Genomic DNA, 11547 nt, shown 5'->3' with positions numbered 1-11547 from the left:
TTTGACACAGTCCCATGGGACATTCTCACAAGCGAACGAGGGAAATGTGGTCTAGATGTAATCAGTGTAATGTGAGTGCAGAGCTGGTTGAAAGCCTAGACTCCAAGAGCCCTTCTCCATGTCTGGCTGTCCAAAGGAGAGGGTGTACCTACTGGGTCCGGCAGGGATCAGTCCGGGCTCCGGTAGTATCCAATATTTTCCTTAAGGATTTGGAAAATAGAGTGGAGAGCATGCTTCTACAATTTGCAAATGACACCAAGCACTTTGGAGCACAGGATTGGAATTCAAAACGCCCTTAACAAATTGGAGACTTGGTCTTCTTGAGCCAGACTCCATGGCTGGGCCCCTCTCTCTAGACTGGGCTGAAGTGAAACCCCAGAGCCAAACACACCTCCTCCTGGGCAGTGCGCTCCCACCTTCAATGGGCAGATGCTGCTTAGCGCTGTCAGAGCAGCTTTTGCTGGCGGCTTCTCCCAGCACTTTCCAATAGTGGGAAAGTATTAAATCCCCATTTGACTGCTGGGGACTCCCTGACTCCCAATCCCCTGGTCCAGTCACTCCAGCGGAGCACACTCCCTCTCAAAGCAGGGGGAGCGGACGTGAGGGCCTGGTTGTAATTGCCAGCTGTGGGAGGGAGTGTGCAGCAGTGGTTAGCGAAGGGGCCTGGAAAGAAGGCCTGCTGGGTCCCATCCATTCTTCTCACACTTGGTGTGACCCTGAGCCGGTAGCTTCCCCTCCCCAGGCCTGGTTCTCATCAGTGGGGTTGGGGTCGCAGTCCCGACAGTCCAGGAAGGTGTGTAAAGTGCTGGGATGTCGGGATCCCGGACGCGCTGTCACCCCCGCACTAGGGCGGTGTCCAGCACCCCCTGCTTCTGGCTGAGTTTCTCTGTCCCTTGGCAATAAGACAGACTCTTGTTTTCACAGCCAGCCAATCGCCCCGTGCCATCACTGTGCCTGTTTCCTGGGCAGGGTAACTCCTCAGCTCACCACCACCCTCTCCAGCCTGCCTTGGGCTTGGAGAGTGAGGAGAAGGGCGAGGGACGACCCTGAACATCCTCCATCCATCGCTCCGTCACCAGAGCAAGTGAGTGGCATTAGGATTCCTCGGTGGCGTCCCCTGTCTGTCCAGGGAGAGGCAGAAAGAGGGGGAGAGAATCTCTCCCAAAGGAGATTGGATTTGCAAACAGCCCCCAGGAACCCCTCGCACTCAGACCGGGGAGGGGCTTCTCCAGAGCCATCTCCAGTGTGTTTGGCAAGGTCCCAGCAATGGGGCTCCCAGCCCTTCCCTTGTGGGAGACTGTTCCCCAGGCTGAGAGTCTCTGAGCTGGGCCAGACCCGGTGAGCTGCTGAGCATGGAAATCAATGGGAACTGAGGGGGCCCTGGCCTTGCTATGCCTAGGGACTTTGAAGTGGGGAATGGTTTCTGGACTCCTGGGTTCAGGGCTGGCTTTAGCACGTGCAGGGCCCGATTCCTGGGGAGGCACTTCGGATTGCCGGCTGGGGGAGGGGGTCCCGCGGGGCTTGCCGCGCTCCGTCTGGAGGTCTGGCATGGGTCGCGGAGCTGCGGGGCTGTCACGGTCCAGCCGGGGTTGCGGGGCTGCTGCGCTCCGGCCGGGGTCACCGGGTCACAGGGCTGCCGTGCTCCAGCCTGGGTTGCGGGGCTACGGGGCTGCCGTGCTCCAGCCGGCGCTCTGGCCAGGGGAGCGGGGCCCCCGAAGATGACTGCCGCCGGGGTGAGTGCGCGGGGCCCTCTTAGGCGCAGGGCCCGATTCCGGGGAATCGGGCGAATCGGCCTAAAGCCGGCCCTGCCTGGGTTCTGTTCCTTCTCTAGCCTGGGCCGGGGGTGTGAGGGTGTGAGTGTGGTCTGGGGTGGCAGGAGGGAGCTGCCTGTCCAAAGTGACCAGTGGTCTTTGTGACTGACCCCAGTGCTCGAAAAGGACGAGACTCCCCGGTTCTTGCAGCCCCAGGGATGACGAGGGGGAGCGTTGAGTGGGAGCAGAGCATGCAATGAACTCCTGCCAGTGTGTGTAGCTTGCCCTCCCTGCACCCCCGTGGGGGGAGCAGGAGCTGCTCTGGCTGGGGCAGGGATGGGAAGGGACCAAACAGGTTGGTTAGTGAGCGGCTGCCTTGACCCCAGACTCACGCCTGCTCCCCGCTGGGTTCCAGGATGGCCAGGCTCCTGAGGATGTTCAGGAAGAAGGCTCTGCAGGTGGCCCCAGAGCCTGAGGGAAGCAGCCACCATCTTCCCCAGGAGCGGAGCGGCCCCACCGTCCCTGCTGGCGGAGAAGCAGATCCCGGCCGCGCCAGGAGGTGGAAGTGCCCAGCCTTCTGGCGGAGGAAACCCACTCCCGGCGCAGGGGCCGAGTTGGGAGCATCACCTCCCAGGCCAAAATGGAGCTGGGCCAGGCTCTGGCTGGGCAGGCAGGACCCAGCCCAGGGGCGGAACCGGGCAGGGTGGCTCTGTTGTGTGGGCAGCAGTGGCCCCAGGAGCCCAGCCCCAACTTCCAACAGGGGGCATCGCCCTGCTCGGTCAGTGAGGACCTTCCAGCCTCCCCAGGGGAGGAGGTGGAGGATCCCTCTGCCAGCCCCACAGCTCGGGCCGCTCCCCATCCGACAGCAGCAGCGCCTGAAACTCGGACAGCAGCCTGGCCAACGGACGCTTCTGCTTCGTTCAAGGTGAGGAGCCAGGCTGGGTTCAGGGAGGAGTGAGGAGGGGGCTGTGAACACCCTGGACCCAGGCCCCCGAGCAGTGCTATGGGGGTGGGCCTCCAGCCCAGGTGTCTGGCCTGAGCCATGTGAACCCCACCGACACTAGATGCTGCCACTTTGGTCCTTGGTGCTCCATTTTGCGTGGGGTTTGGGGAGGGGAGGCACCTCCAAGGGAGTCCAGGACAGTGGGGGGGGGGTGTCTCTTTGCTATGGGCTCCTGAAGGAGTTGGGGGCTGACGGCATCACTGAGAGGGGGGAGTGTGGAGCCCAATCTGCCCTATGTCCCGGAGGTGGGAAGGGGACACATTGTCCCACAATGCCCCTGTCCTTCCCCCGAGTGGCAGCAGGCGTCACCCTGTCCCCATCTCTCCCTGGTGCAGCGTCCGCCAGGCACTCCGAGGACGAGGAGGAGGAGGAAGAAGAATGGGTAGACTTGGTAACAGAGGAGGCTGCTCTCATGAATATCCGAGAGCAGCTCCATGGCCGAGAAAAGGTACAAACGTTCCCCAGCTGTGCTGGAACTGAGATTGTCCTGCTCCTTCCCAGCATCCCGACCCCCTGCAGAAGGTCTTGGCCCTAATGGGGACCTTTCTCCTTCATGATCTGGGACCCCCAGGATGGGGGTGTTTGTCACACACCAGCCGGGGTATCCTCCCCGCACAGGCACTGTCCCAGTTTCTGACCCTGATTGTGGAGGAGTCGTGGGTGATTTGGACAATAGGTGGGTCCCCACTATCCCCCTTTCAGGCCTAAGTCCTGCAGCTGGTGTGGCTGGGGCAGGGAGGTCCCTGGCTAACTGGCTCTCTCTCCCCTAACCCCACTCCTGGTGGGCGCAGGACCAGGCGCAGCAGCTCGATTTCCTGCACGCCATCCACCCCGCGTGCCTCGCTGCCCAGCAGAGAGGGGACGACACATTGGAGCCACACTGCTCGAAGGCAGCTGTGGTGGAGAGGATTGTGGTGAGTGAGACACGACGCCCGGCAGCTGGAGGGTGGATAGAGACATGGGAGGGGCCGGGGTCTCCCCGGGCCGACGGTTGGGGGATGGCTGGTGCTGGAGGGCAGCTGAGGGCAGGGATTGCTGGGGCTGAAGATTGGGGAGAAGAAACGGGAGAACTAGTGGGCAGGAATCGGAGGAGCGGGAGGTAGGTGGGGGGATCCTGCTGGCTGTGTAATCTCCTCCTTGGGGAGTCTCAGTGAGGCCCCAATCTCACACGCTCCTTTGTCTCCTTTGGGTTTCACAGGAGCTCATTGAGGAGCTTCCTCCTGACTCTCCACTCAGCGCCGTCCTGGCCAACTCCCTCATTGCTGTGGCCAACCTCAGGTACCGAGACCCTCCCGCCCGGTTCCCCTAACCCCGGTGCTGCTCAGGCCCATGGCTGGGAGTCACTGCCCCTCCCACTCCCAGGTCACCTCCCAGGCCAGCGGGGGCTCCTCTGGCAGAGATGGGGAGAAGGGTCACTCCCACTCCTGGCTGCTCTGTTCTTTTCACTCCAGTCACATTGCAATGGCTTTGGGGAGAGGCTGACTCCCAGGATCAGATACAGGAGGGGCATCAGGGTCCAGGGAACAGGCGCTATTCCTGCCCTGCCACTGTCTGTCTGGGAAACCTCGGCCTTATCATTCCCTGGCTCGGTGCCTCAGTTTCCATTCTCGCCAGCCTCTGCCTATTTCCCTGCAGTTTCACGTCTGTGTCGGTGCCAGTCCCACCCCCGCACTGCACAGTCTAATACCGGCTCCACTCTCTTGCCAGCACCATGACACCTGCCCTGGAGCCGGAGCTGGAGACCCACCTCCTCCAAGCCGCCCTGCACGCCGTCTTCACCCTGGGCACGGAGAAAGGCGCCACTCAAGTCCAGGTAAATCAGCTAAATCATGGATTGAAGAACCAGCTGTCATCCTGCCTGAATACTTGCTAATTGCCTGCAGTGGGATGTGAATGAGAGAGGCCAGGATATGTGTTTGGGGGTCTCACCAGTGCTTCCCAGAGACCCCTCTTCCCATCCTGTGGCAGGTGTAGCCCCAGTTTCCCTAAGTCTGACCCATGGCTCTCCCTTGCTTTGCAGGATCTGCATAGGGTCATACCACACCTTCTGGACGCCATGCTGGGGAACCTGCTGGCAAAGACCCCAGACACGGACAAGCTCCACTACATCTTGGAGGTGAGCCCGATGAGAGGGGTGGGGGCAATTTGACCTTCACTCTTAGATCCATTTTCCATTCTGTCCTCCTAGCTGGGCCCCCAGTGGCCGTCCTTGGTCAGGGCAGTCAGTGGAATGCAGGGCCAGGCCCTTCCTCCTTGAAGGACAGAGGAAGGAGCTGGGACTTCACCTAGAGCTCTGCCTGGTTGTGTCGAGCACTAAGCACAGGGCCGCTGTCTGGCTTGGGGAGTGAGAGTCTGAACCCCTCCTGGGAGATCCAGAAGATGGTCCTCAGAGAAGAGCCACAGCCTCATTCCTAGAGAAACAGGAGGGCCCCAGAGAATCAGCCCTTGTCTCTGACGGGCCCCAAGATTCCTGAGGGGATTGTGCTCACTGTCACAGAGTGTGGGGGAGTCAGGGCCCTGCACCCCTCTTCCTGAGATTCCCTGTGACTCTCAACCATCCAGTAAAACAGAAAGTTTATTAGATGACAGGAACACAGTCTCAAGCAGAGCGTGTAGGTACAACCAGAACCATTCAATTAAGTCCTTTTGGGAGGTTCAGGGAGATTAGACCCCAGCTTGGGGTTCCCTGCGTTGCACCACCCAGCCCAGCCCTGAGAAAAACTACTCACTCTTCCAGCAGCTCCTCTCCTCCCCCTCCCCCCAGCTCTTCCTCTCCTTTGTTCAGTCTCCTGGGCAGAAGGTTTCTTCTTTTTGCGGATACAGACTAACACGGCTGCTACTCTGAAACCTGTCATTATGCAAGGCACTGCATTTAGCCGTATGGAGTGGAGGAAGTGGGCTGTAGTCCACGAAAGCTTATGCTCTAATAAATTTGTTAGTCTCTAAGGGTATGTCTACACTACGAAATTAGTTCGAATTTATAGAAGCCGGTTTTATTGAAATCGATTGTATACAGCCGATTGTGTGTGTCCACACAATAAAATGCTCTAGGTGCTCTAGTCGTCGGACCGCGTCCACAGTACAAGGCTAGCGTCGACTTCCGGAGCATTGCACTATGGGTAGCTATCCCACAGCTATCCCACAGTTCCCGCAGTCTCCGACGCCCCTTTGAATTCTGGGTTGAGATCCCAATGCCCGGATGATGCAAAACAGTGTCGCGGGCGGTTCTGGGTACATGTCGTCAGGCTCCTCCCTCCCCCGTCACAGCAACAGCAGACAATAGATTCGCGCCTCTTTACCTGGGTTACCTGGGTTACCTGTGCAGACAACATGGAGCCCGCTCAGCTCAGCTCACCGTCACCATATGTCCTCTGGGTGCCGGCAGACGTGGGACTGCATTGCTACACAGCAGCAGCTGCTAACTGCCTTTTGGCGGTAGACGGTGCAGTAGACTGGTAGCCTTCATCGGCGATCTGGGTGCTGGCAGCCGTGGGGCTTGCCTTTTGGCAGTAAATGGTGTATTACGACTATTAGCCGTCCTATTACAAGTCGGGTCATCGCACGTTAGCAGAGTCTTCCCCGAGCAGCTGATTGTGCAATAGGCCTGAAGACCATCGTCATACGCCGCCCCATATTTGCTGCCAAGCACCCAGAAAGATGCCGAGGGCTATCAGTCACGCTGCACCGTCGTCTTAAGATGTAAAAAATAGATTTGCTCTGTATTCATTTGCTTCCCCCTCCCTCCGTCAAATCAACGGCCTGCTAAGCCCAGGGTTTTCAGTTTAATCTTTGGTGGGGACCATTCTGTGTGACAGTTGTTTGTGTCTCTCCCTGATGCACAGCCACCGTTCTTGATTTTAATTCCCTGTGCCTGTACGCCATATCATCACTCGGCCCGCCCTCCCTCCTTCCCCTAGTCCGTCAGATACTACGTTTGCGCCACAGCTCAGAGAGCCGAGAAGCGGTTCGCGCCTTTTCTTTGAATTCTGGGTTGAGATCCCAATGCCCGGATGATGCAAAACAGTGTCGCGGGCGGTTCTGGGTACATGTCGTCAGGCCCCTCCCCCCTCGTCACAGCAACGCAGACAATAGATTCGCGCCTTTTTACCTGGGTTACCTGTGCAGACAACATACCACGGCAAGCATGGAGCCCGCTCAGCTCAGCTGAGCTCACCGTCACCATATGTCCTCTGGGTGCCGGCAGACGTGGGACTGCATTGCTACACAGCAGCAGCTGCTAACTGCCTTTTGGCGGTAGACGGTGTAGCATGAGAGATAGTCGTGGGGCTGGCAGCCGTAGGGCTGCATTGCACCAGCCCCTTGCCAGGCGATGGTATATTATGACTGGTACCCATCGTCGTCGTACTGGTGTGGCTGTCAATCATGGCCACCTGGGCAGACATGCTACTGTTTCGATGATGATGGCTACCAGTCATAATATACTATTTTCTGCCAATTGCCCAGTATTGTCTGCTAAGCACCCAGAAGAGGCCGAGGGCGATGCTGGGTGCTGGCGGACGTGGGGCTGGCAGACGTGGGGCTGCATTGCTACACAGCAGCAGCCCCTTGCCTTTTGGCAGATGATGGTATTTTATGATTGGTAACCGTCATCATCGTACTGGAGAGGCTATCACTCATGCTGCACCGTCGGCTGCCAGCTTAAGATGTAAAAAATAGATTTGTTCTGTATTCATTTGCTTCCCCTTCCTCCGTGAAATCAATGGCCTGCTAAGCCCAGGGTTTTCAGTTTAATCTTTGGGGGGACCATTCTGTGTGACAGTTGTTTGTGTTTCTCCCTGTTCCTGTACCTGTACGCCATGTCGTCACTCGGCCCTCCCTCCCTCCCGCCCTCCCTCCTTCTCCTGGTCCATCAGATACTACTTTCGCGCCTTTTTTCTGACCAGGCGCCATAGCTAGCACTGGGATCATGGAGCCCGCTCAGATCACCGCGGCAATTATGAGCACTATGAACACCACGCGCATTGTCCTGGAGTATATGCAGAGCCAGGACATGCCAAGGCGAAACCCGGACCAGGCGAGGAGGCGATTGCAGCGCGGCGACGAGAGTGATGAGGAAATTGACATGGACATAGACCTCTCACAAGGCACAGGCCCCAGCAATGTGGAAATCATGGTGTCACTGGGGCAGGTTCATGCCGTGGAACGCCGATTCTGGGCCCGGGAAACAAGCACAGACTGGTGGGACCGCATCGTGCTGCAGGTATGGGACGATTCCCAGTGGCTGCGAAACTTTCGCATGCGTAAGGGCACTTTCATGGAACTTTGTGACTTGCTTTCCCCTGCCCTGAAACGCCAGGATACCAAGATGAGAGCAGCCCTCACAGTTGAGAAGCGAGTGGCGATAGCCCTGTGGAAGCTTGCAACGCCAGACAGCTACCGGTCAGTCGGGAATCAATTTGGAGTGGGCAAATCTACGGTGGGGGCTGCTGTGATCCAATTTGCCAGGGCAATGAAAGACCTGGTGATAGCAAGGGTAGTGACTCTGGGCAACGTGCAGTCAATAGTGGATGGTTTTGCTGAAATGGGATTCCCAAACTGTGGCGGGGCCATAGACGGAACCCATATCCCTATCTTGTCACCGGAGCACCAAGCCACCGACTACGTAAACCGCAAGGGGTACTTTTCAATGCTGCTGCAAGCCCTGGTGGATCACAAGGGACGTTTCACCAACATCAACATGGGATGGCCGGGAAAGGTACATGACGCTCGCGTCTTCAGGAACTCTGCTCTGTTTCGAAAGCTGGAGGAAGGGACTTTCTTCCCGGACCAGAAAGTGACCATTGGGGATGTTGAAATGCCTATCGTGATCATTGGGGACCCAGCCTACCCCTTAATGCCATGGCTCATGAAGCCGTACACAGGCAGCCTGGACAGGAGTCAGGACCTGTTCAACTACAGGCTGAGCAAGTGCCGAATGGTGGTGGAATGTGCATTTGGACGTTTAAAAGCGCGCTGGCGCAGCTTACTGACTCGCTCAGACCTCAGCGAAAAGAATATCCCCATTGTTATTGCTGCTTGCTGTGCGCTCCACAATATCTGTGAGAGTAAGGGGGAGACCTTTATGGCGGGGTGGGAGGTTGAGGCAACTCGCCTGGCCGCTGATTACGCGCAGCCAGACACCAGGGCGGTTAGAGGAGCACAGCAGGGTGCGGTGCGCATCAGAGAAGCTTTGAAAACGAGTTTTGTGACTGGCCAGGCTACTGTGTGAAACTTCTGTTTGTTTCTCCTTGATGAACCCTCCAAACGCCCCCCCCCCCGACCCAGTTCACTCTACTTCCCTGTAAACCAACCACCCCACCCCACCCTCCCCTCCCGCTTGCAGAGGCAATAAAGTCATTGTTTTTTCACATTCATGCATTCTTTATTAGTTCCTCACAGAAGTAGGGGGATAATTGCCAAGGTAGCCTGGGATGGGTGGGGGAGGAGGGATGGAAAAGGACACACTGCATTTTAAAACTTTAACTCTTATTGAAGGCCAGCCTTCTGATGCTTGGGCGATCATCTGGGGTGGAGTGACTGGGTGGACGGAGGCCCCCCCACCGTGTTCTTGGGCGTCTTGGTGAGGAGGCTATGGAACTTGGGGAGGAGGGCTGTTGGTTACACAGGGGCTGTAGCGGCGGTCTCTGCTCCTGCTGCCTTTCCTGCAACTCAACCATACGCTCAAGCATATCAGTTTGATGCTCCAGCAGACGGAGCATTGCCTCTTGCCATCTGTCTGCAAGCTGACGCCACCTATCGTCTTCAGCCCGCCACTTGCTCTGTTCATCCCGCGATTCAGCCCGCCACCTCTCCTCTCGTTCATATTGGGCTTTTCTCATCTCCGACATTGACTGCCTCCACGCATTCTGCTGTGCTCTATCAGCCTGGGAGGACATCTGCAGCTCCGTGAACATATCGTCCCTCGTCCTACGTTTTCTCTTTCTAATGTTCACGAGCCTCTGCGAAGGAGAAACATTTGCAGCTGGTGGAGGAGAAGGGAGAGGTGGTTAAAAAAGACACATTTTAGAGAACAATGGGTACACTCTTTCATTACAAGGTCGCATATTTCGGCTTGCAGGCAGCCATGGTAGGCCACAGTGTTTTGGCTTTTTTAACCTTCTTAACATGCGGGAAAGGTTGCAAACAGCAGCGCATTTCCCATATCAAGGATGAATTGGGTTGTCCATTTAAAATGGGGTTTCAATGTAAAAGGAGGGGGCTGCGGTTTCCTGGTTAACATGCGGCACAAACACAAGTAAACCACCCCCCCCCACACACACACACACGATTCTCTGGGATGATCACTTCACCCCTCCCCCCACCGCGTGGTTAAAAGCGGGGAACATTTCTGGTCAGAAGAGCAGGAACGGGCGCCTCTGAATGTCCCCTTAATAAAATCACCCCATTTCAACCAGGAGAGCTTTCTGGAGATGTCCCTGGAGGATTTCCGCTCCATCCCCATACACGTTAACAGACTTTTCCAGTAGATGTACTGGCCGCGATTGCCAGGGCAAAGTAATCATTAAACACGCTTGCTTTTTTTTGGTAATGTTTACAAATATTTACAAAGTTACACTCACCAGAGGTCTCCTGTGTGCCCTGAGGGTCTTGGGTGAGTTCGGGGGTTACTGGTTCCAGGTCCAGGGTCACAAACATATCCTGGCTGTTGGGGAAACCGGTTTCTCCGCTTCCTTGCTGCTGTGAGCTACCTACAGTACCTCCATCGTCATCTTCCTCGTTCCCCGAACCGTCTTCCCTGTGTGTTTCTCCAGTGAGAGAGTCATAGCACACGGTTGGGGTAGTGGTGGCTGCACCCCCTAGGATCGCATGCAGCTCCGCGTAGTAGCGGCAAGTTTGCGGCTCTGCCCCGGACCTTCCGTTTGCTTCTCTGGCTTTGTGGTAAGCTTGCCGTAGCTCCTTAATTTTCACGCGGCACTGCTGTGTGTCCCTGTTATGGCCTTGGTCCTTCATGGCCTTGGAGATCTTTTCTAATACTTTTCCATTTCTTTTACTGCTACGGAGTTCAGCTATCACTGCTTCATCTCCCCATATGGCGAGCAGATCTCGTACCTCCCGTTCGGTCCATGCTGGAGCTCTTTTGCGATCCTGGGAGGACTCCATCACGGTTACCTGTGCTGATGAGCTCTGCGTGGTCACCTGTGCTCTCCACGCTGGGCAAACACGAAATGAAATTCAAACCTTCGCGGGTCTTTTCCTGTCTACCTGGTCAGTGCATCTGAGTTGAGAGTGCTGTCCAGAGCGGTCACAATGAAGCACTGTGGGATAGCTCCCGGAGGCCAATAACGTCGAATTCCGTCCACACTACCCCAATTCCGACCCGCAAAGGCCGGTTTTATCGCTAATCCCCTCGTCAGAGGTGGTGTAAAGAAACCGGTTTAAAGGACCCTTTAAGTCGAAAGAAAGGGCTTCGTTGTGTGGACGTGTCCAGGCTTAATTCGGTTTAACGCTCCTAAAGTCGACCTAAACCCGTAGTGTAGACCAGGCTAAGGTGCCACAAGTACTCCTGTACTTCTTTTTGGGCAGAAGGTGTTATTTCTCCCAACCCCCGTCCTGGCTCAGGTTACAGCTCAGGTAGCTTCCTTCAAGGGAAGTCCCCCATCCCCAATGCAACCCCCCTGCAACATTCCCAGGTCAAATCTGCTCCGCTCCCTGCTCCGTCACACTCACACTCAGTCCCTTCACCCAGCCAAGGACTTGAGAACCAGGGACGGGGGAGGGGTCTGTCTCCTTCCTGGAGAGCTGTTCAGGAATCAGGAGTTCAGGGAGGATGGG

General features: G+C 56.8%; 1 protein-coding gene across 1 annotated transcript; it reads right to left on the bottom strand.

Annotated features, from left to right (window-relative positions):
* Positions 1–7645: 7645 nt before the first annotated feature.
* LOC135975297 (uncharacterized) lies at positions 7646–11250 on the bottom strand. The gene is made up of 2 exons (XM_065565645.1): positions 10335–11250; positions 7646–9736 (listed from the first exon to the last, which is right to left on the bottom strand). Exons 1-2 carry the CDS (start codon positions 10873–10875, stop codon positions 9234–9236), a joined length of 1044 nt encoding a protein of 347 aa, XP_065421717.1. The 5' UTR covers positions 10876–11250; the 3' UTR covers positions 7646–9233.
* Between the last annotated feature and the right edge of the window lie 297 nt (positions 11251–11547).

The sequence above is a fragment of the Chrysemys picta genome, chromosome 13 (assembly GCF_011386835.1).
Source record: "Chrysemys picta bellii isolate R12L10 chromosome 13, ASM1138683v2, whole genome shotgun sequence".
In the NCBI taxonomy this organism is placed as follows: domain Eukaryota; kingdom Metazoa; phylum Chordata; order Testudines; family Emydidae; genus Chrysemys; species Chrysemys picta.
The sequence above is the reverse complement of the archived record's forward strand: the minus strand, read 5'-3'. Positions and strand labels throughout refer to the sequence as shown.